The sequence below is a fragment of the Paracoccidioides brasiliensis genome (genome assembly GCF_000150735.1).
Source record: "Paracoccidioides brasiliensis Pb18 unplaced genomic scaffold supercont2.2, whole genome shotgun sequence".
NCBI lineage: Eukaryota > Fungi > Ascomycota > Eurotiomycetes > Onygenales > Ajellomycetaceae > Paracoccidioides > Paracoccidioides brasiliensis.
The window spans coordinates 3,552,766-3,566,523 of record NW_011371359.1 but is presented as its reverse complement, the minus strand read 5'-3'; the positions used below and the strand labels follow the sequence as shown (position 1 = coordinate 3,566,523).

At 48.2% G+C, this 13,758-nt stretch overlaps 5 protein-coding genes across 5 annotated transcripts; 3 read left to right on the top strand and 2 right to left on the bottom strand.

Moving 5' to 3' along the window:
• Positions 1-403: 403 nt before the first annotated feature.
• PADG_02319 (uncharacterized protein) lies at positions 404-3,246 on the top strand (the record flags this gene model as incomplete). The annotated part of the gene is made up of 3 exons (XM_010759017.1): positions 404-464; positions 605-2,845; positions 2,975-3,246. 3 exons carry the CDS (start codon positions 404-406, stop codon positions 3,244-3,246), a joined length of 2,574 nt encoding a protein of 857 aa, XP_010757319.1.
• Positions 3,247-4,345: 1,099 nt separating this feature from the next.
• Positions 4,346-6,460, bottom strand: PADG_02318 (rhomboid protease PCP1; the record flags this gene model as incomplete). The annotated part of the gene is made up of 5 exons (XM_010759016.1): positions 4,346-4,628; positions 4,732-4,906; positions 5,014-5,347; positions 5,415-5,518; positions 5,602-6,460. The coding sequence occupies 5 exons, from the start codon at positions 6,458-6,460 to the stop codon at positions 4,346-4,348; spliced, it is 1,755 nt and encodes a 584-aa protein (XP_010757318.1).
• A 602-nt stretch (positions 6,461-7,062) lies between these two features.
• On the top strand, positions 7,063-7,548 carry PADG_02317 (uncharacterized protein; the record flags this gene model as incomplete). Its single annotated transcript, XM_010759015.1, has 1 exon — positions 7,063-7,548. One exon carries the CDS (start codon positions 7,063-7,065, stop codon positions 7,546-7,548), a length of 486 nt encoding a protein of 161 aa, XP_010757317.1.
• A 1,022-nt stretch (positions 7,549-8,570) lies between these two features.
• On the bottom strand, positions 8,571-9,936 carry PADG_02316 (uncharacterized protein; the record flags this gene model as incomplete). The annotated part of the gene is made up of 4 exons (XM_010759465.1): positions 8,571-9,111; positions 9,185-9,299; positions 9,385-9,683; positions 9,914-9,936. The coding sequence occupies 4 exons, from the start codon at positions 9,934-9,936 to the stop codon at positions 8,571-8,573; spliced, it is 978 nt and encodes a 325-aa protein (XP_010757767.1).
• A 345-nt stretch (positions 9,937-10,281) lies between these two features.
• Positions 10,282-12,019, top strand: PADG_02315 (uncharacterized protein; the record flags this gene model as incomplete). Its single annotated transcript, XM_010759014.1, has 3 exons — positions 10,282-10,661; positions 10,721-10,892; positions 10,964-12,019. The coding sequence occupies 3 exons, from the start codon at positions 10,282-10,284 to the stop codon at positions 12,017-12,019; spliced, it is 1,608 nt and encodes a 535-aa protein (XP_010757316.1).
• Positions 12,020-13,758: the final 1,739 nt, after the last annotated feature.

Sequence of the window (13,758 nt, the reverse complement as noted above, 5' to 3'; positions counted from 1 at the left end):
TCCAACCTTACCACGTCCAACCGTTTATTCATCAGCTATCAAAGCCATACATAATTTCCCATGCGCCCTGATGGGCTGCGCGAGATAATCTTCTTCTCCTCTCTCTCTCTCTTTTCGCTTGCTCGCTGCTCTCCTCTTTAATTCCCCCATTTCATTTCCATCCATGTGATCAATCATCATCCCAGTCCTGGTTTTACTGCGTGTTTTGTTCTTGCTCAAGTTTTAACATCGTCACCCGATATCCCGGACCACATTAATCTCATTTTTTGGATCCCTGTCCGTGCTGTCTGTATACATAGCTCTCTGTAAGTAACCCTAATATATATTTGTTAACCCCAGGAATCGCCACATCGCGGTGTGTGACTTAATCAAGACCAGAGGTTCCTGGTTCCCCTTTGGTAGCATGGAGAATTCGCCGCCGCCGGGCGCGACGACCCAAAAACTCGACGCCCAGCCGGCAGACGGTAAGCGCGAATTCTTCCCCCTCCTTTTCCCCTTGACGTTCCCGTCCGATATTTTGTATGCACCGTGTTCTCCATGTCTGCATGCAATGCTTGACATCTGACAATTGACACTGACCTCTTGACTCCCTCTCTCGATCCAGCTGCCGCAACCGCCGATCCCGAAAAGAACACCTGCCCGGCAGTCCCTGAAGGCTACGAACATGTCCGTGACACCTCGAAAGGCTACGGAAACGGACCTGGGATCATCAGTCTGAGCGAGAATCTCGAGGTCATCTGCGGTCCCCTGCTGAACTACAAAGGCCTCTCAGATGCGAACCAGGAGCGCCCTACCTGGCATGGCACAGTGTTACTGGTCACAAACCCAGGACAAAAACAGCCAGTCCTTAAATTACGCTCCTTAGGCCGAACACACTCGTCTGCTTCTACTCCTGCTGCTGCTGCTGCTGCTGGTGGTGGTGGTGGTGGTTCTGGAGCTGGTTCTGGAGCTGGTGCCGGTGCTGGTGCCGGTGCTGGAGCTGGAGCTGTTGCTGGAGAAGATGCTGGTGCCAGCGCCCAACCGCACATCAACGGCAATGCATCACAGAATGGCAGCCAGGTAACCACCATCCAGGGCGTCAAGCTCTTGGAAGACCCTATCAAGGCCTTCTGGCGATTCCCGATCGCTGTCCCACTGCAATCTGAAGAGATTTGCTGGGAATACTCCATTCCGCGATTCCACTACTTCAATAGCAAAGAAGCCTTGCCCTCGTGGAAGTTCGTTGTCCCCGCAGCAAATGACTCGATACGCATCATGTTCTATTCCTGCAATGGCTTCTCTATCGGAACAAATATGGATTACTGGCATGGTCCCACGCTATGGAATGAGGTGCTGCGCCTGCATGACCGACGACCTTTCCATTTTATGATTGGGGGTGGCGATCAAATCTATAATGATAGCATCAGGGTCGATGGGCCGTTGAAACCTTGGACGGATATTTCAAATCCACATAAGAGAAGGGCCCATCCATTCCCCAACACAATGAGGGATGGATGCGATCGCTATTACTTCGACAATTATTGCAAGTGGTATGGGATGGAGCCGTTTGCGACCGCAAGTTCACAGATTCCTCAAATCAACGTCTGGGACGATCATGATATCATCGATGGATTCGGTTCCTATACCGACCATTTCATGAAATGCGCCGTCTTCCGTGGAATTGGAGGCGTTGCGTTTAAATACTACTTGCTTTTCCAGCACCATGTAGCGCCGCCCAAGTCTACATATACTACTGATTCCCCCGAAACCATGACTGCTGTCGACGGTACCTCTGGCGCTGATCCTAGGCAGCTGGAGCACACCTACGTCTATAAAGAACCCGTGGAGGATCCTAGCTTCATTACGGGCGGACGGCCAGGGCCGTATGTGGAAGAGCGGAGCAGGAATCTATACATGCGTCTGGGACGGCGCATGTCTTTTGTTGGGATTGATGCCCGCACGGAGCGTACCCGTCATCAAGTCAACTACCCGGAAACCTACAACCAGATATTCTCCCGACTTGAGCACGAGCTATCCGAATCCAACGGCGAAATCAAGCATCTAATCCTCCTTCTAGGCGTTCCGATCGCCTACCCCCGCCTGGCCTGGCTGGAAAACATAATCAGCTCACCCTTAATGGCACCAATCCGCCTCCTCAACAAACGCTTCGGCGTTGGCGGCAACTTCTTCAACAAATTCGACGGCCAAGTCGACCTCCTCGACGACCTGGACGACCACTACACAGCGCGCCAACATAAACGCGAGCGCCGCGAAATGATTCAGCGCCTCCAACATATATCCCGCAAGTTCTCCGTCCGCGTCACCATACTAGGCGGAGACGTTCATCTTGCTGCCCTGGGCCGCTTCTACTCCAACCGAAACTTCAACATCCCCATCGAACACGATTTCCGCTTCATGCCCAACATCATTAGCAGCGCCATAACCAACAAACCGCCCCCCAAGGCCGTCGCCAACCTGCTCGCGCGTCGCAACAAAATCCACCACATGGACCGCGACACGGACGAAACGCTCATGAAGCTTTTCAATCTTCCACCTGGCGGCAAGGAGAAGTGCGCCGCGTCGAATAAGGTAACGATGCCCTCGCGCAACTTCGCGTGTATCACGGAGGTGGCGCTTGTTGGCGCAGTGAATGGAACTGCGGACGTGGCCGAGACGGCGCCGCTGGCGACGCCGAAGGATGGCCATGCGCCGTTGCATGCTGGGGAGGAGGATGCCGGGACGACGCATCGTGCAGCTGATGGGGTTAGCAATGTTAGTGGCATGATTGGGGGGCTTGATGTTTCTATACGGGTTGAGATTGATGCGGCGGATCAGACGGGGAAGACGGAGGGGTATGGGTTTAGCGGTGGGTGCCTTATTTTTTCTTTTACGTATTATCTCGTTGACCCATGCGGTGCTCGGATTCTTCGTTTCACTGAATCGCTTTGGGGTTTATCTTATATGTGCTTGATGCTAATATAGTTTGTTGAAACAGTGCCACCATTATCTATCCCAGAGAGCAATCGAGCGAGTAATCAATCGTCTCGCTCACGTCGCTTCCATTTCCCCCGTCATCTCCACTCCTCTCATAGCGTTTCCTCTACGCCCCAAGTGACCATCAACGGCCCTGCTACTACTGCTGCCACTGCTCCTCTAGTGTCTACACTTTCTCATGTTTCTGACCCCCCTGGCCCCCATTCTACTACTACAAGTGAGGCTGCAAAGATAAGCAGGACATGTGATGAGAAAAGCAGGGAAGAGATTTGAATATATACCCAGGTAGGTAATGTGTATTAACAGTTGGTAAGGGTAAAAAAGGGGGGTATTTAATTGTTGGATTTTGGTTAGGAATTTTTCCCCGTTTTACTCTTTCTTTTCCTTTCCCCCTATCTGCATCGATCTATCTGTTATCCATCAATTTTGGATAGAAGCCACCTAACGTCAAAATGACTCGTTCTAATGCTTAACATCATATGATCCACCCTTTCTTTTTTATATAATTTTATTGATTTATCATTTATCGCATGTTATCAATATTACCCATTCGTTTTCCGTACACTTTGCCATGTCTCCAGTTTTTCTTCTCCCTACTTTGGTCCTAGTTCCACCCTCTCTTTCTCCCCATCTCATCAAGGATATCCAAACATTTTACGCATCATGCTTCTCTATGATTTTTTATTTTGTCATGCCATTTACATTCCCCCTCTCTTTTCCGTTCGTCTCTTTAAATGTGCACAAAAGCAAAATGTTCTCCCTATTTTTTTTTTCAGCTTAATCCGCTTCCTTTTCGTAAGTTTTGTACGACAACTCTATTTTTGGCTATTGTTATGCTTATCTCTCATGACCTCTTCTATGACTCTTTGGGGATTTATCTCCTGTTGTACAGTAGTAAATTACTGGGGTTTCCAAAATTGATTTCTTTTTGTTAATGGTGAAGGCGGGGGAGATGGAAAGGAGAACAGGTATCGGAAACAGATGATGGGGACAGAAGAGGGAAATGAAGGGGTGTCGTCGGCGCTGTACCTTTGGAAAAGTGATGAGCTGGACATATATTTTCATTTATGATTTTGGTTCATTGATGTTTTATTCTTCACCTTTATCTATCCTCTCAATTTATATATTGATCTTTGAATCTTCCTGAGTGTATGCCGTTCTGTTAATATGTTTTCGGGATATTAAATATGGCTGGTGACTACCCCAAGTTATATTGTATTTTATTCCATGAGAACGAGCAAGAGGTCCTTTGAATATGCCAAAAGGAACAATGCCCAGTCCTAATACAGTACATGGTTCGAAAACTGACCGTTAATAATCTATCAAGGATTCTATTCTTACATTAGAAGCAAAAACCCCTTCCGTCACAGATCTATCTACCACCCCCCAAAATCCATCCCCACCCCTTTTCCTCCTCCCTCCTCTTCTTCCTCTTCTGCTCCGCCCTCCTCTCCTTCCACAACCACCCAATCAAAGCCCCCGCCGCATATCCTCCCAAATGACTCCAATGATCCAGCATGGGAATCGCAAACCGAATCGGCAGCGGCGCCACCGAGGCAATCTCTGCAAGCACGATGACGATTAGGAATGTCGATCCCTTAGCGGAGAAAGCATCTTGCCATGATTGTGGGAGGAATGCGATGGTTAGTTTGTCGCTGTGGGTGTGTTAGTATGATACAAAATAAAATGAATGAATGAATACATGAATGAATCAAAAGGCACGGAATATGGTGGAGTTGAGCTGTGGAGGACGCATACTTTGAGTGGATTATGCACCAGGCGGCGACGAGGCCGGCGATGGCGCCAGAGGCTCCGAGGGAGGTTACACTTAGTTTGTTTTGGAGGACATGGACGGTTAGAGAAGTTAGGGAGGCGAAGACGCCGGAAGATAAGTAGAGGGAGAGGAAGTCGCCGCGGCCGAGTTCTTGGTGGACTGGTTGGTTTTGATGTTGTTAAGATTTGGGTTTTATTCTCATATATAATGCACGAATGAATGAAATTCGTGATATGCAGGGGTTCAGGGATCGGGAACACACTCACGTCTCGTCCCAACAAACCACAAAATCAACATGTTGGCAGCCAAATGTTGGAATTGCTGGTGGCTGAATACGCTGCCCACAACGCTTATCGAGTGAGGGTACAGCGGAACGCTAATGAAGTAGCGGTTCAGCATCCTCCAGGAGGGAGGGAAGCCTCTCCAGAGGGCGAAGATGAGGAAGTTGGCGCCGATTAAGCCTATCACAGTTGCTGCAGCTGGAGGGGTATCGCGCATCAGGCGCTCGTGGGGAGCTGGCGGTTTGTAGTTTTCGGCGAAAACGTAGCAGAGGCCAAACGTGATGAGGGCGATGACCAGTGAAGGAATGGTTCGGCTAGCCTGTTGGTTTCATTTTGTAGTTAGAAGATTTTGTGTTTGTGCTTGCGATTTCGGATTATATTTTCACCTTGGAGAGTTTCGAGACATCCCAATCATCCGCTGTAGCTCGAAGGTGATGCTTTTGTATCCAAGCTAGTGCTGGACGAGTAGTTGGGTCCGCACGAGGTTTAGCTAGAGTTGCCAAAAGAGAGTTAGAAATGAAAGTGTATCGCAAAACGCAATGCAGATACATATAACCCATGATTATATCATACCTTCCAGGACAACCGACTCTCCCAACTTCTGCAACTCCGTGCTCCTCTGCACACTTCGCTCTAACTTCTCTCGATCCTTCGCCTCGCCCTCCAACCACTCGCGAATCTCCCGTTCCTCCTCCAATTTATTCTTCCGTATATTTTCCTCCCTTTGCTCCAGGAGCACGCTCTTCCCGTAAACATCTCCCTCCTTCTCTATCGGCTTATCGAACTTCCCGCTCTGCGGCTTATACAGGCCAAGCTCCTGTCCACGGCGAATAAGCCTTCGCTCCTCCTCAATCTCTTCTCTTTCAATCCGCTTTAAAATCGCCGCATCCTCATCCATGGGGTATTTTTTCCGCAACCACTCCAAGCCCGCCGTAATCGAATCCTCCGACACAACCTTCATGATATCAGCGGGGAGATCGACATCAATAGTACCATTTACACGGCGCTCTTGTAAAAGGCGGAGCATCCTATTCCCTAACGGAACTGAGATACCTTGTCCATCTCCAAATATCTGCGAGATCTCTAAGGAAGAGAGATCACGGTGTCGAAATCGGACGCCATCATGTTTTTTGGGGGGAATAGGACGTCTGGCGGCCCTGGCGGCGGGGGAAGCGGAAGACGTGAATGATCGGAACGGCGAAGGAATATGACAGGAGAGGCATGATCCGGAGATCTCCGTACGTTCAATTGGATGCAACACAAGCTGGTTCTGTAAGATGGAGCTCCGTAAGCTACTCATAGACCGGATGGTACACCTCTGACCCTCGAGGCATATTGCTTTGAGCAGGGCGGCGGAAGCAGCACGGGGAGTTGGCGGCGAACGAATGCCCAAGCACGATATTCGCCATGCTACCGAGAAAACATTGCTCATCTCCCAAAACACGAGAGGGTTCTCATCTGGCTGTTCCAGGGGGCCTCAAAGTCGTGGGTTGAGTATGTAGAATATAATCATAAACTGGGCTTTTTTGGTGGAAGAAATGAAATTTGGTGGATCTGCCGAACGGTTAATTTTGTTAGAATTAGCCGCGATTGGCGCGCAATGAACTCTAAATAATTTGCCGTACGAACAACTACAGCAAAGCAACATTAACGTTACAATGAATATATTTCATAGAGCGACTTACATCTTGCAAAGCACTTCTGAGAACTGATTCTTTTAGTATAACACCCCACTTCTTTTAACTGTAGGCAAAAATTGTTCCCAATACTCAATACAGCGAACAACTGCCTTTCGTCATCCCACTTCATCCACTCCCAAGCTTCTCTTTCACATATCTCAACAACCAATCACTCTCCCACCCAGGCTGCTGGAGTACACAACTCAGTTACTCCCCTACTACTCATCAAACAATCGTCCAAGCATTTACTATCCTATCCATCCAACTAAACAACTCTACCGTCCGCCCTATCTCACCCTACCCTTAGCAAGGCCCATCTCTCATCCTCAAATATCGTACCAGATATCAAATAATCATGTCCTCCACATCCCTCCCCATAACGCCCCAAGCCTTCGCCGAAGCCCTAAAATCTCTTCCACTCTCCTCCCTCTACGCCAAGGGCTCCGAACTCCGCAACTCCATCGCCCACCTGCAGCGCTCAAACGATGAGTTGGCACGCTATATGGCTGAAGAGGCACCCGATGGCCGCGATAAGGATTGCGAAGACGCCATTCGGGAGAACGAGGAGGTCGTGGTGCACATGCGGGAGCGAATAGAGTTGTTGAAGGTTGAGGTGGAGGGAAGGGGGCAGATGTGGAGTGAGGAGTTGGAGATGGAGGTGGGGATTGCTAGTGGGGCGGATGTAGAGCCTGTGGGGATGGAGGCTGGGAACGAGGTGGATGGGCATAGTGAAGCGAGAATGACGGCAGAGGCTCCATCTACTGGTTCTCGGAGGAGTACCGCTGGGAATAGCACTGAGCAGAATAATGACGTGGAAGGACAGGGTGGGATATATCTATGAGCTCCCCTCTTACCCTTTGTGGTAGCTTTCTACTGGGAGGGGAACGATTATTTACGATGCTACACCAAAGATATGACGATTGCTACCCAAACTCCCTCTCGTGGGCCTAATTTCATGCGCCCATGCTCTCCTCCGTCATGAGCTGCTCTTGTTTCTGCAGCATCAACTCGGCTGCGAAGCTATGGTGCTTGGGACTTTTCATGGTGGAGATCGGTGTAACACGAAGATATGTCAATTTGGTCCATGGGCAAAATGCACGAGTTTCAGCTATTTAGGGTCGGGGTAGCGGAGTGAGAACGACTGTACGGGAGAGTATTTTCTGTGGGAAAGGGGGAAGGTTGAATGTGTTTCTAACTAAGGCTGGAGACGAAGAAGGCCTAAGAAAGCAGAAATTCCTTATTTCGTCTATGGAACTTGACGCGTGGTTGGTATCGTTTCGTTCCACTCAGTTAAAATGGTAGACTGTGTCCCATATCTATCAGTTACGGAAGCTTATCCTCACGACAACTGATGGGACTTGCAAATGCAGAGGACTGACTCCTGGAACCCAAAGCACGAGTTGAGATTACTGTAAATCATTAATCGCTATCATTCGACTACACCTCAAAAGGTTTGATTTAAATTGCTGGCTAGCTTAAAAAGTAGCTAAGGTATGTATCAAAAATCAAAATATTTATATGAAATGGAATAGCCATGATCCATTGAATATGGGACGCAAGGAGAAGAGAAAAGAGGGTGCACAATAGTCGAACGAAAAATAAGGAACCAAGAGAGAAAAATTGACATGCCTGCTTGTCGTTACAGAAGAACAGAACAAAATATGAAATATGTGAAAATCAAGGTCAAATGCATTGTTGCTTTCAAAAAACCACTAAGAGTATAAAACGAGACAAAAAGAAAACCGTCATTAGATAGTCCTTAAACCCCCTAGAAAGTTATAAGTGACAAAAAATGACACCATGTAATATAACGCCCAAGACATCATGATATAATTGTTCGCTGTTGAAGTCGTATTTAATCTTCTAATTGGAAGAGGGGTTCGTTGGAGACGTTAAAGTATTGGGATGCTGCGCCCAGTGGCCGGCCAGGGCTTCGGGAGGGATCTTCTCTTGTTTGATGAAGAGGTCAATCAATGGCTGCATGGGTTCCATTTCCTTGTTGGCAACAAGTTTGTAGTACTTTGCCACGGTCACGAAATGTACAAAGCACATGTTAAGGACTTCGTGCTTGTTGATGTGGAAGAAGGGATTCTCCCAGTGGCCATGGTACAGATGTGCGTAGCAGCGGAACATCTGTTTCATGATTCCCTGGCAATCTTTGTAGAAAGTTTGAGGGAAACCGCTGCTCTTTCCAATCCAATCTTGGTCACCTCCGTTTGGCAGGGTGGTGGCGTTAGCAGCACTCGCATTACTCGATACGACTAGTGTAGCTCCGCCGTTGTTCTCGGTGGGAAACATGACTGGATCATGGATTTTGCTCACGATCCACTTTTCAACCCTGTTGATGAACTTTGGTGCAGATATCCTGGCCGCTCTCCCATCGACCAGCCAGGTGTATGTGAGACTGTCAAAGAAACGGAGCCAATATTAGCACACGACAGTTGGAGCATTTTTTGGGATAGACGGGTTCAACTTACCGGCCTGCTGACATAGTAGGACATGTCGTTTCATTGCAAATTGGAAGGCCAGTTATTCCATTGATTTCCTGAATGACCTGTAGCATGCTATGAAGGAGGCGGTTTTGCTCGACAACTAGGAACACTTGACATCAGCAAGGAGTACTGCAATGGACAACAGGAAGAGCAATAATTTCAAAAGTACCCAACATGAGACATACTCTGATGAGCCAGCCATTCGCCAAGCTCGACATTCTTTGGGCAGGCACAAAGAGTCAAAAAGTTGCCTTTAACATTGAGCGGGGCATATTTCTCCTGAAAGAAGTACTTGACAGGTTCGTTGTCGATAGCGGTGTTGTCGACGCTGAAGGTGGAGGAGATGGAAGGAGAGTTCATAAGGCCCGACGTATTCGAGGGATGTGATGCTGGCAAAGTATTGTGTGCACCGTCATTCAATTTAGGAGGGGTGTTGTTATTGTTATTGTTATTTCTGTTGGATCCTCGACCAAATCCCTGGCGGCTATTGTTGTCACACGGCGAACCAAAGTCAGTATGGGATGTTTTAAATAGGTTTCAAATACTAGTAACCACGACACTCATAAGGTATTGTATAGGCTGCTGCGCTTAGGCTGCATGGGAGAAGGTGAAGAAAGGGAAAAGAAACCCCGACTGTGGGAAGAGACAGACCAACCGCAGCATCCCTGAGCTGACTGGCGGGTCAACGAGAAAGCGGGACAGCTGCTAACTTACACGCTTTGGAAGAAAGTAGCCATGATTTGAGAGCACCGCACCGGGGAATTTGGGTCTCAGCGCACAAGAATGGCTGCCAGAACATCCCAAGTCAGCAATTAGAGTGCCGACACTGCTAAGACAGATATTTACGCCCGGAACTGAGAGAGAAAGTTGGGATGGTTTATAAAGGTTGTTTCTTCGCTGCGGACGAAATCAAAAAAAATGGGGACTTTCTGTCCCTGTCACGTGCCAGGGGCCGTAAATTGATCGGAGAGGATTATCTATTCTTCCGGAATAAAGCTGGAGGCCTGCCAGATCGGGTTTGGCGTCTTGGCATCAATCGCAGTTTGCATAAAACGAACAAACCAAAGGAGAAAATAAAAAGAATGACGCAGTCTGTGAATTGGACGCTTGGAGTTTACGGGCTTTACTTCGCAAAACAACACGACTACGCGTTAAAAAGGGAGCTACTGCCATTGCTTCAGATTGTGGTACTCCTTGAAGTATTCGACAAAGTTTGGCGCGGTACATCTCGTTATCAACCATACGCATCTGTGGAAAAAAGAGCTACGCCTCTGGGCCAGCACGCCGCCATGCCCTCGGAAGACGATGTCCAGAGTCAAAGTTCGGGGGCAAATGAACGAGAATATGCCTCTGATGCCTCCGAGAATGGCGAAAATGGCGGTTTGAATTTCGACGATGAGCAGATTATGGGGGATGACGATGCTGACCTATTTGGGTCTGGCTCAGAGGAGGAGCCTAAGGAGTGCGTTTTCTTTTTTTCCCGCTCTTTATGATAGGAAGTTATGCCTAACGACATAACAGACACAGGCGACGGGGACTTGATGATGAGGAACTGGATTCGGGTGACGATGAGGGCCGTTATGACCGGCAGGGCTCTCCCATGGATGAGGATGGAATTTACTACCCAGAATCGTTAAATGTTATGGACCTCAGTCTTAGCCGTGTGCCAGAGCCGGAATCTACAGACGGAGAGGTATTATCACTTTTCAAGTCCTACATTTTGGCATCCCTCCTTAGACATTATACTAAACTAGCGCCTAACAGGTGTATACCTTGGCCATGCCAAATTTTCTGGCCATTGAGTCCGAAGACTTCAACCCGGAAACATATGTTGCTCCACCCTTCAACTCTGCGTCGACATCCCTATGTTGGCGCTATGATCCAAATGATGGAGAGACACTTCAATCTAATGCCCGCATCATCCGCTGGTCAGACGGTTCTTTGACACTCCAGCTGGCATCGAACCCAAAGGAGCAATATCGAATGCCATCCAAAAGGCTGGCTCGCCCTAACACCGCGCGCAAGACTGCTGATTATGACTCTGAGCTGGACTCACATGCCTATCTTGGAGCTGCGGCAGAAGCTTCATCAGTATTCCGTATTACCTCCCACCTTACTTCGTCTCTAAGTATCCTACCAACCACAGTCGAAACCGACGATGCTGTTAAACGGCTAAAGGAATCTCTGGAAGCTGCGTCGAGGGGTGCTAAACGGAATGCTGATGGCACTGTTACTGTGTTTGACGTTGCTGAAGACCCAGAACTGGCAAAGAAACGAGCAGAGCTTGCAGAGCGTGAGAAGTTGCGAGCAGATCGTAAGCGTCAAATGGCTGCAGACCGTGATCTCGATCGTGGAAGACGTGTGGGCATCTCCTATAGAACTGGAGGAGGTGGTCTTACCGTTGCTGGATTGGAAGGCGATGATGAAATGTTGACCACCAAAGCCCGTGGTGCGAAGAAACCTAAGCGGAGACCTAACCGTCGCGGGGAGATCTACTCTGATGAGGAAGACGAATATGATCGAAGAGGGCGAACCAGGGAAGATGAGTATGACAAAGACGATGGCTTCCTGGTCGGTAGCGATGAAGAGCCGGAAATTGTGGAAGATGACGAAGAGGAGGAAGAGGAATTAGAAGACGAAGATGCAGATGCTGAGGGCGAAATTGACGAAGAGCCACTGCAGAAGCCATCAAATCGAGAAACTACGCCAAAGAGGTCCCTGGAGGAAACGTTAGAGAAGAGTGCTGACCCTGAAACCGGCTCGCCTCATTCCAGAAAGAAAAATCGATATGTCGTTGACGACGATGAAGATGACGAGTAGTCAGGCTTCGCACCCGGAAATGAATGCCTCGTTCATCAGGTTCTCCGTGATTCTCTTACCACCTCGATCCCTTTGTCTTATCCCTATTTCTGGGAAATTCTAAAAACGGAGCCAAATGAAATTTAACCTCATCCCACCCCAGCTATGCAGAACTACAGCCACCTTTCTCTTGAACCCTTCTTTCCAAATGCCCTGTTCTGGGCGTGTCAACCTTCTGCAGTTCCACCACGAATCTCCTTGGGTGTTAACACCTGCCTCCCATGTACAATATTTCTGTTTTACCAGCGAATTTTCCTTACACATGTTTATTTCACGCTACCAGAGGAATAGCACTAGCCTCCAGCACAGCGTTTCAACAAAGAGGGAGCAAAACCCCCCAATGCCCAATCTTTCATGATAGAAATGAGATCCAAATCAAAATAGCAGAAAGTTTAAAAACAAAAAAGGCACAACTAATTGACATATATGTCATTAGACCATGCATTCATTCTATTTCCAGGGAGTTCTAACTTCTCCAGCTAATAAAATAAGCAGCTAGTTACAATATTATGCCAGGTTTCTCCCCCGGCACATCCTTCTCTTCTCCTATATGGATGGCAGTCATCAATTTTCTCGATCCATTCGATTCTGCTTCTCATGCCTACCCTAGCATGCAACATGACAACAAGGCAACAATACACGACGTGGTTCTATAACCTCCCATCCCTCCATCCCTGACCGGTCGATGGCTCCCCAAATACTGGCAAGCAAGGAATCCCTGTGACCCTAACTGACCACCTCGCATTCCTGCTATTTCCCCGTGTGGCATCACCTTATCGTATAACCCCCGAAACCGTATGCATGCATGCATGCATGCTTATATTATTTTTATTTTCCAAAAGGCTGACATGCCTGGCAGCCTTTGTTTGTTATACTGGAAACTCACATCCTCCCTCCATCCCTCAGGTCCCCGAGGTCGAACCATCATTTGTTCCGTAAGATGATCGTCGACAGGTAATCTTCACATCAACCCTCCGGCCCCATTTTGATCTTCATTCGCTTACTCGGGGTATATAGATAAGGAAACGTGGATTAACCTCCTACGCGTCCTTTTCCTGCTCTCTTGTTTTCATCCTTCCGTTTCCTTCCTTCCCCTTCTCCCTATCTTTTTATTGGTCGATCGTTACAATGTACCCCCCCTCCCCGGTGGTTCTCAAAACGCAAGGATATTTATCACAAAAAACAGAGCAGGGCGAAGCGAAGCGACACAAAACGCAGCGAAGCGAAGCAAAGCATTGACCAGGGTCATCACATTTGTGTTGATCAGCGGGAAAATGGGAGTTAAGAAAACGATTAGAATGGTGCTCCATAGTAACAGTGGGAGTTCCCAGGATGCTGAAAAGGAACCCCTCAAAATAAGCTTTAGCCGTTATCTGACCAGGGCCTCCCCCCCTTTTAATCCACTGTTTTTCGGCTTTAGGTTGGTGATGGGGGCCAAGGTTGCAGGCGTACGTTATTTTATAGTTTTTTTTAAGCAAAGGAATCCCTGCACGGCTCTTCCCTTTTACATACATAGCCTGGCCGAGTTTATTTCGTTGGAAGTTGAGTGTTATCCCGGAGCTCTGCATCCGAGATGCTTCTCTGAACGTTTTATTGCGTGAGATTATTTATAGAACCGGAACGGCGGCTTCAGTTTTGTCGAAGAAGTGAGATTGAGAATGAGGCGGGATAAATCATAATTCGAAGAAATTGAATACCTT